Below are 19,730 nucleotides of genomic sequence, written 5' to 3'. Positions count from 1 at the left end.
TTTTTGAGATCCTGAAAATAAAGAACTGTTGGATAGGATTCTGATTGTGTTCTATACAAATCACAACTATTTAAATTCTTTAAGAGACAGGATCAGTTGGAAGTTTTCAACTTGTCCCACTTGAAATGAATGTATTTGAAAAAGGCGGATCTTTGCAGTGTGTGTCAACATGCAAATCTGAACTCCTTTCTCTAACATTCATTGAAAAATCTGAAATATATGTAATGCGATTACTAAAACTTGCAAGATAATGAGGATTACTACATGCTGAAAAATGACATTTTAAATTATGCCATTTGGGGATTTTGTTGATTTCTGTAAACAATTTTTTTAATTAAAACCACATTTTGTGTAGAAGCAGTGAATGTTTCATTGAAAATAAAGATTTTTACCTTTCACTGAAATTTGTTACATCTTTTTCTTTTTCTAAAATGATATCAGAATCTTAAAAGTACAGATTCCTCCTGTCAGAAGAAAAAATAAACAAAGAAAATCCTACAACCCCCCAAAAATCCCAAACTACAGTGTTTAATTCACAGTAGTTAGCATATTGTATGAAGTTCAGCTGGCTGAAAATAAGAGTATTTCACTTCATGTTCATCATGACATTATGCAGAATTAATTCCAACCAGTTATTGACACTTTTGCAAAGCTTGTAAGGACATCATAAGAAGTAAAGCAATTCAACCAGAATGTTCTTACCTGCAATTTTAGCAAGCTTTTTCTTATTTTTGGATGAAGCTAAACCGGAGAAAATAAAGAAAATTAGCAGTATCCACTTCATTCCTGTGGATTATTTGCAGGTGTAGATGACGCAGGGGAGCTTGGAAATGAATATGACTGAAGGCAACGAAATAATTTATCTGCTGTTATCAAGCAGTGTCTGTAAACAATTAGCCATACAAATGCTAATCGCTGTAAATTTCCATTAAGACTTGGAGAGGGCTGCCAGACTGAACCCAGCCTTGCTAAAAGAGAGTGTAATAAATTATTAGGTTTGTGATTTAGAGGGGGCAGTTTTGAAAAGACCTCATAAAGTCAGATTTTATCTTTATCCAGCTACATAAGAAAAGGTACAAATTAAGATTTGATGTAAAGTGTAACTTGTTCTAAACTTAGAACTGTGCTCTCCTCTGCCCCTCCTTTTTTGGGAGGGTGGGGGAGGTTGTCAGTGGTGAAGACAGACAGGCAGAGGTGAGACCTCCTGTCACAGTCCAGTTAAAACTGCAAGTATTAGAAAGCTAATTTAGAATTCCAGTTGCTTTACGTGAGCTGAGGTATGGTTTCATTGGAATGTTCTCAGTGCTTTACACACTTCCACTGAAAGAACTAAAGCAGAGGTTCATTTTTGTTCATAGAGGAGACCAGAACAAATAGAATGCACTTGTGCATCTGTTTCAATGCTTGCATGAAGTTTGGCAGATTTGAATGATCCACTGCTGCAATCAAAACCAAATTCCATATGTTTTAATTCTGATACTGCTGGTGTGTAGTAGTTTAATGTCAGTTGAAATGCAATTTAGTAATGATAGTATGCGGTAAAGTCACATTCAATCTTTGGGCAACACCAACACCAAAAATGGAATGAGGTCATTTAGACAGCAGTGACTACCGAAGTATACTTACTTACAATAAATACAAAAGGTATTTTCCCTGCTGTGCAGCAAGGCAAGTGATAACCTTAGTGTCAGGTAACAGAGAACAGCCATAGGCAGTAAAATAGGTTGTCAAGATCTATACTAAGAAAACATATGCCCAAATGTACTAGTGGATTTCTGGTACATTTTAAAAACTTTGCATGTCTTCCATCTCCTGCAGTCAAAAAGGCTTCATGACACTTACCTGAGAGCAAAAAGTCAAGTATGTGGGCAGCCAAGAGGAATTTTTTGGTAGCCTGGGAATGTGCTCTGGCCCAAAGCCACTGCCCATTACCAAGCCTGGACACACTTTAATGTATTTTCACTGGGCTTGAGTACTGTAAAATGGGCATCTTAAGTTGGTACAGAGAGCTGGAAGAACATTCTATTTGCTTTGTCAAAAAACTGGTGTCTGCCTTAAAACTGATGTGCTGGTTTTTGTTTTGTTTTCCCTTTTGAATAGTAAGGAATACTTGTGTGGTTTTCAGTGAGTTCTAGAGACTAGAAGTTGCAATAGAAGGAATATTAAACTTAAAAGACTCTTGAAATAACCTAACAAAAGCTGCTGCATGAAAACAAGTCACAGGTGCTATGCTAGTAGTTATCATAACAGTTGGCCTTTCTGAAATTTAAAGACATCATTCAAGTTTGGTTGCAGAAACTTAAATATGTTCTGGGTAATAGTGGGTGGCTAACTAACTAGGTGACACTCTAAGTGGTTAAAGAATACTTTTGTACAAGTTTGGTGTTATTTACAGCAGTAGGTGTGCTTGCTCCTCTGCCTTCTGAACTCATCCTCTACAAGGGAAATGGAAAGTCACCTCGTTACAAAGAAACCCAGATCAAAAAAGATATATCAGCTATGGAAAACCACAGCCCAAAAGAGAGCCATAGGAATACAAGGAAGGTTGTTTACCATGGGAGCAAAATCTCTTAAGAAGTAATTTTCAAAACCACATCAACACTAAAGCTTGAGATACTCCTTTAAGTGCTGCAGCATGGCTGTGGTGATCTTTCTGTAAATTGAAAGACACCATCACATGCAAGAGTCAAAAAGATATGTTCCTATGAATTGTAGAAATGTGGGTGAGGAGAGGGGGAATCAATTCTTTACACATATTTCTGGTATTATGATATTTGATGCTTCTCTCTTGACACATTACTCTTTTCAGCATTGATAAATGATGAATGCAGCCTGGAAAGAATTTATTTTTGAATTCTGTATCTTTCTGGAGGCAGCTAAATTACAAATGCATTGATTATAAACACATTTTCAATTACTGATCTTAATGGATTCCTTAACCTGTTTTGTATTTGGAATTATTCAATGTGTAGCTAAAAAGCTGTACCAGGTGTGACAAAAAGCTAACTAGCACATGTAAGAATTGTAATGCGATACGGCCTGGATTTTAGTAAAGACTAGAAATCCAATGTGGAACATTGTAAGGCTAGCGCTGATTTCTGTGCCTCAGACTCTTCACCAAACTTCTTCCTTGGACAAGCTTAACTTGTCCTAATTAACTACAGCTACACTGTCCTAGAGCAGGTTAATCTTAGCTCCAATGAATGACTGGCAGCTTTTTGGATGCTGAATTAGGTAATGGGAATGGCCTTTATAATGACTGTTTACTCCCTTAAACTAAGAGAAAACTTATGCAACTGATGAATGATTTGTGCTCAAATTCACAAAACTGTAAGTCCGGAATTAGAAGTTTGTGAATGCCTTGGGATCACAAAAACTCTTCTAAACCAATATGTAACTATGACTTAGAGTAATTGAATGTACAAACCTTTCAACCATAACAAGATACATGATTCTTGCTTTTAAATTTTGAACCCTGTGACTCTGAATGTTTCATTCTGGGTGTACTTCTATGGGTCTGGATTAGATTCCCAGTTAGGACATGAAGAGGTTCAAGGCCAAGAAACTGCCCTTATGAAACGCCTTATTATGCAAGTGCTTTAACCGTGCAAAGGTTATGCAAGGGCTCTCATTAAAGTATAGAAAATTTGGGAGTTTTGTGTTCATGGACCGAAACTAAGCATATACTAGAAAATCACAGTGCTTTAGTGGCATAGAACTGATAAATTTTTCTCTTAGAAGCTTTGTCCAATGAAGGGCATGATTTAGACTGTCGGCTTTTCAAGAGGCATCTCTGAAGTCAAAAGCTGTTTTATAAACAACTTAAGACATAAGATGTGTCTAAAACCTGATCTGTTGGCAACTCTTTGTAAGCGAAGAGATAGTGGATTTGTGGCTGATGTAAAAACAACTTAAAAAAAAAAAAATTGTAAGAACATGTTGCGAGCCATCTTATTTAGACGGAACAGTTCCTTTGACTGTCCTCTTACTTTGTAATTACAATTGTTGAAGTAAAGCATAAAATGATCTTGTAATTGAATCTCAGGGTATTAAAGCCTAGGTAAATATCTTACCACCATTCATACTATCTCATACATACTTTCCAAGAGCTAGAAACAGGAAAAGAAGTATGGAAACTCTGTCCATGTATACAACTTATGGCAACCATTTTGTGTAGAGAGCGCTGCAGAACTTTGCCTTACAGTAGTCAGCAGCAGACAAGGACTGATGCAGATGTATAAAGCTTTTATTTATTATTCATTTTTTTTCAAAGTAATAGAATTGAAAAGTTTCTGGAAAAGCATGTGGCTTGACAAAACACTGGAGATTTAAGAAATACTCATTCAATACGAAAGGGAAAAAGGTAATGGGTAGAAGTTATACAGAAGTATTTTTCTTCATATTTTTTCCCACTGGCAACCTATATCGGAGAAACAAGAAGGATTATTTTGTAAAATGGTAGCATACTAGCAGCACTTCAATTTTTTGTATGCTATATAATGGCAGATGGTAAACCACCCATTAGAAAAAGCAAATATCTGGTGCTTAAAGGGAAGCTAGATGCTTTTTTCAGTTGAAGGAGTTAAATGAGTGGAACTGTGGGCAGAGAGGGGTAGACAGATGGCCTGATAAATATGCATTATTGCTGTTACCTACCATGTGTTAAGCACCAATTCCTAACGTGGCTCTGCTCTGGACTATTAGGTTTGCACCCTAGAAAAAGGAATAGAAACAGTTGTGAGAGACAAACCAATGGAGCAGAGTATGTAGTGCTTAAGCAGGAACTTTTATAAACTTAAACTTGTGTCTGTGTCATAGTTTGAAGGATAATACTCACGGCACTTTCCAACCTTAGAATCTGTGCACTCTTGTATATTGGGTATTTTTCAGTCTTGCAAAAGTAGAAAATCAACTTTTGGAGTGAATTACAGACAAAATAATTCCTGCCTAAGTCTTCCTAACATATTTACCTAGGCAATATTTTGATTATAAATAAAAAATAATTCAATCAATAAGCAGTTTAAGCTGTCAGTAATACAGTTCTGTGCTTCAAATAATAAATAGGTTGATGTTCAAAACTGTCATTTACACTTCCTGCAAAGGCTTTGCTCTTGTTCAGCAATATGGCCACAGAAAAACTTCTCTCTTGGTTACTTCAGAGATGAGTGAATGTGGCATGAATTAATTTATTTGTGGTTGATGAGTTTGGGGGAAAAAAAAATGGAATAACTGTTCATAGGACATAAACAGCTGGACTCCTGCTGCCAATATATCTCTATTTGCTAGGCATCTTTGATAATTGATCCAGATGCACTTTTTACAGGTAATCCTTCAGAGTTCTAGAAGAATATGTAGCAAAAAAGGAAGTTTACATATGCTAGAAAGAGAGTTTAAATTCTACACAAAAATATTTTTCAACTATGGCTTGTAAATATTCAACTTTTCTAGACAAGGCCCTGAACCTTATCTAATCTAGAATTTAGCCCTGCTTTGAGCAGAGGATTGGACTACATTATCTTCAACAACTTCTTATCTCCATGTGAAATTGTACAGTGACTACAATCTGCGACAATAGTCTGCACAGTTAAGATGTATGTTATGCTCTGCAGGTAAATTTACTGTAAAAGTGCATGGACAAATAACCATAGGAGTTTGCAGAACCACTTTCATAGTGTGTGGTTTCCTAGTGAGCTTCCAGTTTCCTGTATACTTTTTTTTTAAAAGGAGATAGGAAATACCTCTTCCCCAAAGCATGTCTCAATATCTGATTGTTTGCAGCACTTGTCTACCATGGCAGTGAAACCAGCAGCAATTGTCTTTATTTGTTCTTCTGTCATCAGGGGTTTGCGTTTAATGAGGTTGACAAGCAATCTGAAAACAAAGCCACAATACATAGTTAATGATACCTGTTGTAGTTTACCAATTTAAAACACACCACTCTATGCAGCTCAATTATGAGGCTTTTTTGTCCTGCCTAGAGGAGCCTATGCCTGTTGGTGACTCTAAACTCCCAGTCTACCACAATTATCTGTTAACTTTTTGTTATCACTGTTACAGGTGGGAAACAACTTATTGAAATTATCTGTACGTTGTCTTAATTAAGTAAATTCAAAGACTTGCACTGGCAGGGGACCTACATGAAACTGGTTAGCTAAAACATAGATTTCATTTGATAAAAATACCCTATTTTGCCTCTTCTGAAAGACATGATGTTATGCACTGACAAGCTCAGTACAAACACATAGTTCCATCTGGTTTTCTCTCCATTGCTACTGAAGTCCCAGTCAGATGACAAAACAGGGGTTTTGTAGCTTCCTTGTCTCCCACCTAAAGTGTAACAGTTCAGAAGTTACTCTACAAGGTATTTATTTTAGCTTACTTCATCTGCCCTAATTCCTGTTCAGCAGGAGGAGCACTGCACAATTTTTCATCAAAGTTGAACATATCAGGGTTAAATGGTGGAGGCACATATTTGGTATCTACTCCCATGGCAGTGAAACATGGTCTCCTGTAAGCATAGGAGTCGCTGCAGCAGTGTGAAACATTATCATTTATAGGTGTGGTCTCCTGTCTTCTGCACATGTCCTGAATCACAATGCTCAGCTGAGAAGGAAAGAGGAAGGACAAACATGAGTTACACCTTCTACAGTAACAGAAGAAGTATATGATGTTCATGTCACGCTAGCACAGCTGGAAGTGGAACCTCTTGGATCTAAACACCTGTTTGGAAATGGCACGGTCTTAAAATTTTAAATAAATATGTGTTCCTTGAGTTGGGCATTTTTTAATCTGCAAATTGCCTGTCTATTGGGCTACAAACAGACTTCAGCTTTTCCAAATGCAAGCTACCACAGACCAAATTGACTTATATTTGTTTTCTGAGGGAGAGCCAAGTTTAGCTAAAATTTTCACAAGCTGCCCATCAGAGAGAACTGCTTAAGTTCTCATACCCATTATAAATTAACAGACTTCAAATTCTGTTAGGTAGATGCTTAGCTTGGGGTTTATGAAAGATGATTGCGCTTATGGTCTCACCAGAATTTGACATTTCTGAGAACAGAAGAAATCTCCAAGAGGAGTGGAGAGAATAAACAAATGTACTCACATATCCCTCAGAACAAGGTAGGCGTTTGTCTTCAGGAAGCTGGCAGCACTTAGTACCAACGGCTGTCATTTTCTTTCCAATTTCAAGCAAGGTATCAGTTGATACCTGAGGCATTTTCTTAGTGTAGCGGATCAGAATTCTGAAAAAATCATACCAAAATGATTGTTTGCTCACTTTTGAAGAATGCTCTACTGAGTGAAAACAGAAGTGAAGACCAAATAAATTTGCCCGAAGCAGACAGAATCATTGTCTACACTCAAGAATACTTATCAGAAAGTACTTACGCCTTAAGGAAGTCTGGCTCGCCATGGGTAGTGAGAAGGTCACAGTTTGTCTTTACAACATCCTGAGTTTCTTTGATATGTTTGTTCAATTCCTCTTGCTGCAAAAACGTATAAATTTATTAGGAAAGCTGAAGTAGGATATCCTGGTAACAGTCATACAAATACACCTTTTGATCTCTTCTAAACCTTATTAGCTAGAAGACACCCACTTTTCAAGGCCGATCACTTCAGTATTGCCTGGCTGGCATAGGGAGGACTTGTTTTTTATGTGAGTCTTCAGTTCTAACACATATTCAGTTAAAAAAGCAGCAAGATTTTTGACGTTTAATTTAAATTAATTTCCCATTGAAGCCTACTTTTTAGACTATGGGTTTTGTTTGTTTGTTTGTTTAAATTGGGTGAATATTTTTACAGTATAGGATTGTCAACTGGGAGAGCAACATCCTCTATCTCTTAGCCAAAGCTGTCCATGACTCAAATTGTGCCGTGGCTTGAGTGCAATTCAGTTAAAGATTAGGAGGCCTAAGTTTAGGAGTTTTAATGTGAGCTGACCATGCAGGTTCCCATCATAATCCATGAAGAGCCATACTCGGTACAGACAGTGGAGTCCATAGAATAATTCAACTAACTGGCTATTCATCATCAGTACCAACTAAGCATTCTAGTTATGTGTAAACAAAGCTTTGCACCTACAGCATTTCCATAGCACTCAGCAGGGTTGTCTGTTTTGCAGCACTTTTCCAGGAGTGTTTCATATCCCTTAGCAACTCTCAGAATCAGCTGCGTGGAGAACTCAGGGTGTCTTCGTGCATATTCATAAACAAACCTGAAAGACACACAGGCTGTGAGTATCACAGCTTCCAAATAACATGCTGCTTTCTTCACGCACAACACAGTAACTGACAATGGCAGTTTCTCAGATGAGATCAAGTAAGGTGGCCAATGAGCTTGGAATGCTGTTTGCTTATTTTAGAAAAAAAAATTTGGTCATTCTGTTGTCTGCCAACAGGGTAAATGTGAGAGGAACAAAACAGTTCCCCAGGACATAATACTTCTTAAACAGATAATGTATGGCAGTATGCACAAAGCCCCTGTGTAAAATAAAGGCACTGATAAACTCAGCATTGATTAAGTACAACAATACTGAACAGAAACAGTCTCAAAGCATTAATGTGAAGCTAAGGGTTCAACTAGGGTAGAAACTACGTTAGTTACATCAGACTTTCACGCGGTCATCTCTTTTCTGTACATGCACTTGAAACACCCAAGATGAAAGCTTTTTGAGTCCTGCAAAAGGCCATAGTCCCAAAAAGACTGCAGATCACATGTAGGAGTGTTCAAATACAAGCATGTGTACTGTTGGCACTACTTACTCTGACAAGAATTCATCGTGGCCTGCCTCAAAGCTTTTACATATTTCCTTATCTTGTATGTATTTTTCAACTAGTGAAGGAAGACCTTCAGGTTTGTCATCAAATTCTGCTTCTATAATGCACTGGCTTCGTTCCACAATTGGCTTCTCACAGCAGCCTTTGATTTTACTTGAGAAAACATCTTGTTTAGAGCACACATAGGCCACAATCTCTGCCTGCAAAATTAAAACATATTACCAGACAAGCCATGAGATAATAATTTAAAGGCAGATTAATTCACCTCCTCTCTCTTTATCAGGCTGTTCCCTTTTCCTTCAGGTCACCCATTTACTTAGCACTTGCCTAAAGAAAAGCTGTCTCCAAACAAAAAGGAATTATCAGAGGGACAGGCATGTCCTGTATGTATTGAACATGACATTCACAGCCACAGGAGAGAATGACGTTTCCTCCCTGATCTTAGAAACTTTGAGAAGACAAACTCTGGAAAGCCAAGGAAAGTTATTGAGCAGTCTGTCACCAGGATGCCTGATTAATCTTTTAAATCCTGTCATGTGCTCAGTTCTGATAGAAGACAAAAGATGAAAAATCTCGGAGCTTCAAAAAAACAGCACTGGACACAAACTGCTGTAATAAGTGTGTGTAAGTTGCAGCTGGACAGGCAATACTTAAATCATGTTGCTATTGCACAGTTTTGCTAATTCTCCCAAGCACACTCTCCTGCAGAGGTCATTTGCACTACAGGAAAGCTGGATTAATGACAGCACACACAACTGGATGGCAAGAAAAACCCAACTGTGGCCTTTTTGCCTCTGCTCTCTGCGCTAGATGTGGAACTGGTCCGAAACCTAGTTCAAATAACACTCAGCTGAGATGCCCCTGAGTTTTTCAGTGGCTGAGGAACCTTCCGGCAATGCTGAGTACTAGTTCCTTGGGCTGTGAATTAATAGCTGCACAAACTGTCTTCCCAAACATTTTTCAAGTATGTAAACATTTCTGAAAAATATTTAGCTTACCCTGTCATCCATGCACTCTACCATGTCCCCTTCACAGCACTCTTTGTAGGTACCCTTAATATCACGGAGAATTTTAACAATTTCTGAGAATGGAGCCTTGGGATATTTCTGGCTCAGGAGAGCAAGTTTACTAGATGGAAAAAGAAGAAAAATACACTTGCTTTAAAGCTCCATTTCAAACAGAAACCTTGCAAGTCACTAATACTTATGGTACTGTAGATCAGCATTGTTTCAAGTAAATATTCATTCTTCTCATCTAATTTCTGGTGGCTAGAAAAAAAAAAGGGCATATACAGCTGCACCAGTAACCCAGAACTCTTTTAAAATAGAGAGTAATATGATTACGACTCCTCTGTTCTATGTAAGAAGAGTTATCTATGTAAGAATCACACTCTACAATTCCCCATCACTCTTGCATCAAGCATGTCTAGATTACTTACCACAGACACATATAGTTCTAACCAAACCTTTAAATCAAAGCTGACTATATCTAATAAGGTAATCCTAGTCAATATTAGTGTATTAGACTAGCCACAGGATGAAAGCAGTTCTCTGAGCTTAGGCAAGTGACCCACTTATTAATTGCAAAAGTCTTTCTTAATCTTAAAAATGCACCTTTGACAAAAACTGTGATTCTGCCAAATCTGATTCTTTGCTTACTTTCAGGTTCAAACTGGCAACTTAATTGCTGATTAGCAACATGCCTACAACTAAAAGCTGTAGGTATCACAACAGCTTTGGCAAAAATGTAGATTAAATACATTGGAATCTCTAGTGATACTCTGTCAAATTACTCCGCATCTCCTGGATTGGTTCTAGAGCTGGTTTCATTTCTTTTGAACTCTCATGACTGATCATTTACTCACTATGAGCCTGGAAAACACAGGTTCCCCTTTGCATCCTGTCTTTCCAGTGAAACCTGATTGGAATCAAATTATACATTGAAATAAATAGGCTAAGAAATCACTATTGGCCTAGTGTTGAAAGACTGTTCCGCTGATCTCTGTTCTGTTGGACAATGGTCCTTAGCCAAAAGTATGCTAAGAAGTACCATGAGTGCAGTTTTCAAACTCAGCATATAGAAGTGAATTATATACACTGATATTTTCTTCTTGAGTAGTTTCAGCTTAAGGTTAACTAGCCTACTTTTTATAAAAAATGGATTGGAACTTACTTTGCTTGGAAAGTTCTCTCTCCAAACTTGTTGAGGACTCCACAAGCATACTGCTGCTTCACACTTACTTTCTTGGCTTTTTCTTTAATGGCAGTTGCCTACAGTAACAGGATGTAGATTGTCACATTAAACTGATTACATCTAGTGGACTGAGAAAAAAAAGGAAATCTGAAAATCCCACTTCAGAAACACAGCAGGTTCTGGTCCAGTTAGCTCTGATGAAAAGTCAAGCAAACTGAGAATTCCTTTGGTAGCCCTAACCAGTTCACAAGCCAGCACCTAACTTCTAGTCTGTACCCTAGACCTTATGGCATGGTGAAATTTTTCTACAGACATTGACCAAATACCTCAATTGCATTGAAACCCAGTGGCTTCAAAGGACCGTAAGTTGTCACTCAAAGCACTGCAAGATTACATGGAAGTCACTGGGGCTGAGTTTGAAGCCAAGGGAAAGTTTGGCTCATGCCAGGCTCAAGGTTGACATGAAATCTTGTCTACAGTTATTTAAAAAGCAAAGCTAGGTTGAAATCATCTGTTATTGATTCATATCAGATCAATCCTGAGACTTCTCTACAAGTTCTTCATACAAAGACTTGCAGGAACAGGAAGATTTTACCCATTTCTCACTCTTTCTTCTCCATTTGCTTGGGCAACAAATAGAGGAAGAATAGGAGAGACCTCTTATACGCCTACATGTTGGATGTGGCAAGGGCATGTTAGGTTGTCGAGTGAGATTGGTCTTTCCCTGGTGTTTCTTTGGTAGCATGCTTTCTTGCTGCATTTCACCACAGATGAAAAATCCCAAGTGATACACATTATTTGGATTCAGCGCATCTGCATGATACTCTTGGCTGCCTAATAATGTGTTAGCAAAAGGACAAAAAGACAAGCTTAATTATCTATGGTTTAATTATCTTGTTTTTTCACTTAAAGAAAATCAAAATATTATTATTTTTTTCTCATCTTAGTTTCTATGAAGCCATACACAAAGTTTACTGAAAACTGCCATGGGAAAGCACAATTTCAGATTATAAACTGATACTTAACATTTGCCTTATAAAATCACTTCTTGCTTTGAAGAGAATTGCTGCTAAGATCGGAAAAAAACCTTTATGTTACAGACCAGTTGCTTAGTTTTCATCCACAGTGAAAGATTTGGTTTACCTTTTCATCTAAGCAAGCATTGATATCACTCTCTTTGCAACAGGTCTGAAGTGCATGCTCATAATCAGCAGCCAGGGCGAGGATTGTTGGGGCATACAAGAAGGGGTTTCTTCTTGCTACTGTGTAGATGAAACTAAAAGGAAAAGGAAAACATAAGTTAGATATTCGAACAGCAACAGCAAATGGCCTGAAGTGTCTTACAGCTTCTATGACTTTTATTTCTAGTTTAGAAATACAATCTACTTTGCTGAAATAATGCCTGCTAATGGTAAATGCTCTCCTAAATCTTACTGTTTCCAAAGGAGGGCTCAATAATAGTGATGGAAGAATGAACTACTTATATCGTTGGCCACTTAATTTAACATACATATGCTTTTTAAAAATGCACTACTTAAAAATTCCAATTTTGAGTGTTAAAAATTAACCTGTAGCCATTTCACTGAGATTTTATTGCCAATTTTTATTCTTTTATTCTTTTTTACTGTTATCTTTATATCTTTTCCAGATCCAATGTGGGTAGTGGAAAGCTTGAGCATGTAAATCATTAAATCAATATTGAAAACACCATGTTTTTTTAGGCAAAAAAATCCCCCAAGATTTATAAAATGTGACCCCTTAAAGCCCATTTTTGAATGGGAAAACCTGTTCTAGAAGGTTGCATTCCATACTAACATGGAATGACAAACATGATCAGAGCTTTGGATATGTAAGGATTGAGCAGCTGTTTTATACGTGCAGATATGAGGTTGATATGAGGATACACAACTTTTTCAAATGTCCTGCATGTCCATACACTCTGTATAGCCTTGCGTCCCCCTTCTACATGACCAAATATTTAAATAGTACAAAATAGCTATTTTTCTTACTGTCCCAGGAGTGACACCCTGTTGTCCTGGTACTCCTTGCATATCACATCAGCACCTGGTCTTTGGTATGGCTGAACAAAGTCTGGTTGGGGAACTTTAAATGTCAGGAAACACTCATTTCTTTCAGGATCAGCTTTGGCACAGCAGTCAGCCATTGCACCATATGAGTCACGAAGTTCTTTTACTTGGCAGATTTCATCCAGGAAAATGGAGGGCTATAAGGACGATACTGGGGGTCAGAATTATAGTTTATACAAAGGGTAATGTATATTCTGTTTATCTTTAAAAGAAAACCCAGACTGAAAAGTAAATAAATTTTTACTCAGTAAGATTTAGACCATACATCGGAATAATCCAGTTTTCAACACAATTTCTTAAAGTTTTATTTTATGTGGTCCAGTATCAAAACTGTTGCAATGTTTTATTGAAAAAAACAATTTAAATTATTATTTAAAATACTCCACGCATGACAGTGATCTCCTTTTACTTATAATCTGACCAAAGTGAATTTTCTGATGAATTGAAGAATTCAATATTCTACTTGATGATCAGCTTGGGAAACCTTTAGTGAGAACTGATGTAGTCACGTAATTTGGTCTGAATGTTAGAGCTTGCAAGAATACAAGCAACTAACTTGCTTAAGGGCCTGACTGAACCTGCTAGACATTCAAGGATCTTTCATACCTGCAAACTTCTTTGATACCTGATCTTGGAGGAGTTGTTTTTAAAAAAGTCTTACCTAAGTACCTTAAATGAGCACAGATACCTTTTCAAGTCACCCCACTGCAAAAACCCAAGTGCTTGGGTCACTTGAATACCTAGAATTAGACTTGTATTTTGCAGCTGGCGTATTTGTACTAAATTATAACATTTATTTCCAGGCAATGCTAAACTTAATGTGCCAAAATCTGATTTTAGGGCTCCAACACATGGTTCCACAGATCATTTAGGCACTTTTGAAAGGCAGAGTTTCAGACCCTGACAAAAAAAAATTCTTTTGTTTCAGCACTAAAATCTGAGCATTGGCAACACTTAAAAGGCTCAGGCATAAAGCTTTCATGAGGATGATAGCTGCATAGTATGAGAAGAAACACAGTACCAAAGGGTTAGCTGCCTACCAGTGAATTTGCGCACTTAGGACCATCCTCATTGGCTGAACATGCCTGTGCCAGATCAAGAACATTCTTCACCAGTTTAGACAGTCCTTCATAAGAACATCTCTGGAGATACTGGGCAAATGTGATCATGGCACTGAAACACAAAGAACATTTTGGAACAGGGAGATAAGAAACATAACAGTCATTCTTTTCAAAGGTGCTTCTGGAATCAAAACTGTTTGTTCAAATGATACGCACAAATGCTTAAACAAAGTAACATGAAGAGTATAGTACCAGATCCCATATCCTTCCTCTTCACACCTCCTTTCTGAAAAATATTTTTTACTTTGCTTACCAAGAACAAAAGACTTGAATAATGGATTAGAAGCAAAAGAGAAGTGACTGTGATTTGAGTTTTCTATTCCTTTTACCAGCATATCCATAAGTGCCACAAACTAAGCAGGTTTTTGCCATTGTTACAAATTATTACCTTCAGTCTGCCTTCTTTCACAACAGTTTACATTCCTGTCAGGGCCCTCTGCCATTCCCAAAACCAGTGTCAAAAGAAAAAAAAGAGAATTTTCCCAGAAAACCTGTCACACATTTATTTTTTTACGTTGATTTGGGGTCTTTTTGCTAATGTCTCAATCCAGCCTAACTCCTTTCCATCCTAGGTTATTGAAACTGTATTATTCACACCTATTTTCTTTTCACACAAGAAACACAAGTCTTATAAGGTTTGCAGTGAGTTCTTTTCTCTCAGAAAGTAAGAAAGTAATTTTGAGTTCTCCAGGCCTTAAAATATTTATAGGTTTTCTATACTAACAGTAGGAATGCTAACTCAATGCCCTGTTTCGGTGAGACATACACTCTTCACTAGCTCATACAACGCGTTTTAGTTTCTCTTTTTTGTCTGTTATAAACAGAGATGGAAAACAATTAGAAAATGTAAGCAGAACATTCACTTACACTGCCTTAAATGTCTCTTCCTTCAAATCATTGTAGCGATGGGCAATCTCACTCTTGTGCTCTAGGAAAAAAACAAAAACAAACCCCCAAAAATTTATGCTTGCTGTGCTAGACCCCTTAAAGAATATGTTCAGAGCACCTTGGGCCAGGTTTTCAGACGTGTTCAGCATTAACCCAACTCTTATACTTAAGGGACTAACATCATTTGGGAAGAAATAAAGCTAATGCTGAGCACTTGTAAAATCCCACATTTGGGTACACCACCCTAGGTAATCAGTACGGCTTTTCTGGGAACTTGAATCTAGAGCTTTCTTCAGGTCACTTTGAAGTCTTTGTTGCCCCAGATGAACATTCTTGTCTGTTTGTCCACAGATACCTAACTCTTACGCATGCTCATCTCTCTGAAGGAATCCAAGCATGTAATTTTGGGGATTCTAATATACTAGCTACCTCTGTAAGCACATACTTAATTCAGACATTCAAAATGACTGCTGCAGCTTACTGTCAAGGGGTAGCAAACAGGTACATACCCATACATAACCATTACATAACCAACAACATGATCATGTCTACACTACAAATAAAAGAATGCAGCTACAGTCTGATTAGAGTAAGCATTAGTAGAATTTTCTTTCTTTGAATACAAAATTATTAACTTGGCAGATTCATATTCTTGCTCCACCCAGCGCATATCATCTCATCCAGTTAAGTAACTGCCTGGAGCATTCTACCCATCTCTTCAAGACTTCTTAGTTCAGTTTTTTAAGTCAATCAAATTTTCTGTTCTCTTTGGATCAAACTTGCAAGAATTGTTTGTGAAATTGCATTAAAGTTGTCAAATGGATATGACAAAGACTGCAAAGACAACTAATTAGTCCTTTCTTACCTGCCCCTCGAGCAAATCTTTGCAGATTCCTGGATGCAGCAAAACTAAAGAGGAAAATAAATGAAATTAATGTTACCCACTTCATGGCTGCAGATTATGATGTGGGCTAAATTATTCAGAAATGCTAGGGAGATTGAAGGGAAAGCATTTGCTTATATACTCTTTACTACCTGTGTCTGTAAAACATTAACTATAGAGCTGGCGTTTGTAGATTTCCATTTTGTCTGAGGAAGATTACAAAACTTGGATCATCCTTGCCAAAAATGAATTTTATATTATTTGTTTATTATGGGTTACTCTGGGCCTTTTTGTCCTGAAAAGATTGAACCTTCCAGCACCCAAGTAGATAAAGTTTTGCGCAAATTTCCTTATCAAAGGACAAACAAGGAGTTCAAGGCATCAGACAAAAAAGTCATCAAGTCTAATCCTACAGCCATGGCCTTTTTTTTTTTTTTTTTATTGCTAGTATTGTTCAAAAGCCGAGCCGGTTGGTATTGTACAGTAACACAATTCGTCCAGATAGGACTCTGTTCACATACTTGCTCATAATTAGAGAATTTAAATTTTAGATCAATTTACAAAGATGAGGTGGCTCATTTAGACTTCAGTATTAAAAATACAGATTGGTAAAATACAGCAATGATCACAAACATCCAGCTAAACAGCACCTCCAATTTCAATTGGCTTCCAAATTCTTAAGAAACAGAAGGTAAAGTGTGGAATGGGTACTGAGGAATCCGAGTCTCACAATATATGTAGCTCCAGAGTGGAACAATTTCATGCAGACAAAGGATCTGAGTCAGTGAGTGGGAACTGACACTTCCACACTCTTCAGGACTGCATCTCACTCCAAATTTTGGGACATACACTTAGGCTAACATCCAAGTGGAAGGCTGCTCAAACAGCCAAGGGCCTGATTTGAACACCTAATTTGTGAGGTCCTGTTCTGGTTTTCTGTAGGTACTGCTACTCACCAGGATCCAGAAAACTGACCAAGACTTGCTCATTTGCAAGAGCTGTCATTTCATAATTTTCACAGTTCCTCATTTCAGCTGACATCCTCCTGAGAGTAATCTCATAATTAAGCACCACACTCCTCTTCAAAAGTTTCTGTTGATTAGTTGGTAACATAGGAGATAAGATGCAGGAAGAATTGTGAAGTTTGCACACAGGCCTTCAAAAAAAAAAAAAAAAAAGGAAGTATGAGGTTGGATCTTTACTGAATGTGAAGCGATGTAGTTCCACAGCAGGAAACACTATGATTTACTTTTAATTAATTTCTCTCTCTGGTGGTTCGATTACAACCCACCCAACTACTCTCAGTGAGTAGCTGGAGGTTATGCTCTGCCTCGCAACTCATTGCTTCTGGAAGCAAGTATCCACCTGGTATAGCTTGGAGTGAGGTCTTGTAATCTTTCTGTAGTCCATGAACTCTCCTTTTCTGTTCTATTTTTTTTCTCAAGTGAGCAATTTTATCACAACTCTGTATTATTCCTACTGGGAATAGGATGAATAATTCAATTTTCAGTTTTCTGGATATTTGACAAACTAAAAAATTACTTCACTTTGTTTCCAGACTTGCATTTTTAAACATTTTCTAAATAAATGACATGTCCAAGCATAAAATAAGTGCAGGCAATTCTCATTTAGAAGAATGTCAAGGCAACGCATCTTGTCTTTCAAAAAGACCATTTGGTTCTCCATAAATAATCACATGAAACTTAGGTGAGTTTACAGAATAGTTTGATACCTTGAAATTTGTACTAGCTGCTGCTTTTGCAAAAAAGTTTTGCATTTTCCCACGCCTGCTCCTGATATCTGTGTAGGTGAAAACTGGCATTCTTGTTAGCAATTTAAATGAATGACTATCTATTTTAGGAATTAAAGGTTATCTGGAGAACTCTTACGTGAAAGATAGCGGGAGAAAGACAATTTTGCAGAAAAGCCTTCTGGGTTTGTCAGAATATTAGAAATAAGCATTATTTTTAGGTGGTTCTAGCAAAATTACAACTTTCTGGAGTATTATAGGAACAATGATGATGAACAATTATGACGAACAATCTGGCCCTTTCAGACCTGTGCTGTTTTCTCCTAACAAAATCTCAGGAAAGAACTGGCTAAACACTTTATTGTGTAACTTGTTTTACTGGCCATATCCCTCTGTCAAAGAATGAGCCTTCACTAAAGCATGGATCTTTTTTATTAACCTGTAACCTTCAGAATAGCTGAAGAGTACATAGCATTTTTTTGCACAGTTCCTTAAATCACTGACATTGGGATATATCAGCATTCTAAGTTTGGAAACTTCTGCACACATTTTACATTGATATAAACGGAGAGAGGTGGAATGGTGGATCAAGGGGCTTAACGATACTTTTTCCAAGATCTCAAATAAAATGAATACAAGGAGCTAAGTCAGCAGTCTGACAAGTACCCTCTGATTCAATGAAAGCCAATGTAAAAATGAAATACAACTTTCCTACAAACATAAGCCTGATTTACATGAGTATTGAACCCATGTCTCCTTTCAAATCATAACAGACCATTCAGTGACATATAAACACATACTTAGGTGTTGTGTTCGTAACCATGAAGTAACTGTAAAATGCAACCACACTGGAACATTGCATTGTCCAAATCAAAGTGGTGAAAAAATGGGTTAGTGGCAAATCATGCTTTAGAACAGCTCTTGAGATGCTCTCAGGCTGTATCGAAGTAGTTTTCAGAAAATGACAGCTAAGGAGTAGAAGGGGAAAGTATTTTCTGTTATGCTGAAATCTAGCACAAGAAAAAGTCTCAATTTGTTATGTTGCATCCTGGAAGCTATCTGGAATTTTCCTCTGCAGCATTGTGCAGTATTAGCAAGAATACTACTAGTCTGCTAGAGTTAATACGTAAGTTTGTAATACAGGGTCCATGTTTATTTCTAGATATCTTCTGTTGTCTGTCCTGTACTTCATGCCAACATTTCATATAACTGCTGAAATAGAGATCTGAACTCCAATCCTGATGTGTGTTTAACAATATTAGATGTTACACTGAGCTTCCTGTTACTCAATTCTTCCATACTGTATTGACTACATGTTCAACAAAGTTGTCCTGGTATTACAGAAAGAAACAAATCAATTGCATTTTAAGACGTGCACACGTCTTGACATTTTTTCACACACATTTATGTCTAAAGTTACAGATGGTAACTAGTGTTATTTCAGATGTGAGGGACCAAAGGACATTCCAAGTGCAACTGACCTGCAAAAAAAGGACACAGCATTTTAAAATATTCCATCATAACATGCTGTGTTAGGTGAGAGTAGATAGAAAGTGGTAACTTCTTTCTCAGACTCCCACTGGAGAAATACTTTCAGGGATACCTATTTAACCAACTTCTGTTTGCATATGGCCAGGCTTTGTTTTGTGCTGTGTCCCCACTTATCCTGGATACAACATAATCAGTAAGGATGAAGAGATGCCATTGTAGACTCATAGCTCTTATGGAATTTCTGAGCCATGAATTTTACAATAACACCTCCTTTATCAGACAAAAAAACACTCATTCACCTCTGCGTTCAGGTAATTTGCACTTAAAGGAGATATCAGGAGAGTGGGAAGCATTCAGCATTTGAAGTGAAAGCTACTCATATTTCACTGGGATTAATGTCCCTACTAAAAGTTACGTATATGTGGACCAAAATGTAATAAAATTACATGAGCCTTTTGAATAACCAATCTCTTATATCTTTGTAAGAACAATGGCCAGACCACTTTTGGAAAGTAAGTCCTATTCAAAGTGATCTCTCAA

General features: G+C 37.3%; 2 protein-coding genes across 2 annotated transcripts in view; both read right to left on the bottom strand.

Moving 5' to 3' along the window:
* The window catches only part of LOC102091296 (alpha-fetoprotein-like), a 44,306-nt gene extending 40,228 nt beyond the window's left edge, over nt 1-4,078 (bottom strand). Inside the window, 1 exon segment of the mRNA XM_065061674.1 lies at nt 703-4,078. The gene's annotated coding sequence lies outside the window, so the exon portion shown is untranslated.
* A 150-nt stretch (nt 4,079-4,228) lies between these two features.
* Nucleotides 4,229-16,088, bottom strand: ALB (albumin). Its single transcript, XM_005498538.4, has 15 exons — nt 15,932-16,088; nt 15,046-15,106; nt 14,098-14,230; nt 12,980-13,194; nt 12,114-12,246; nt 10,950-11,047; nt 9,776-9,905; nt 8,763-8,977; nt 8,083-8,215; nt 7,390-7,487; nt 7,106-7,244; nt 6,380-6,603; nt 5,739-5,871; nt 4,657-4,713; nt 4,229-4,420 (listed from the first exon to the last, which is right to left on the bottom strand). Exons 1-14 carry the CDS (start codon nt 16,014-16,016, stop codon nt 4,663-4,665), a joined length of 1,848 nt encoding a protein of 615 aa, XP_005498595.2. The 5' UTR covers nt 16,017-16,088; the 3' UTR covers nt 4,229-4,420; nt 4,657-4,662.
* Between the last annotated feature and the right edge of the window lie 3,642 nt (nt 16,089-19,730).

This window comes from Columba livia, chromosome 4, assembly GCF_036013475.1.
Source record: "Columba livia isolate bColLiv1 breed racing homer chromosome 4, bColLiv1.pat.W.v2, whole genome shotgun sequence".
Taxonomy (NCBI): Eukaryota; Metazoa; Chordata; class Aves; order Columbiformes; family Columbidae; genus Columba; species Columba livia.
The sequence above is the reverse complement of the archived record's forward strand: the minus strand, read 5'-3'. Positions and strand labels throughout refer to the sequence as shown.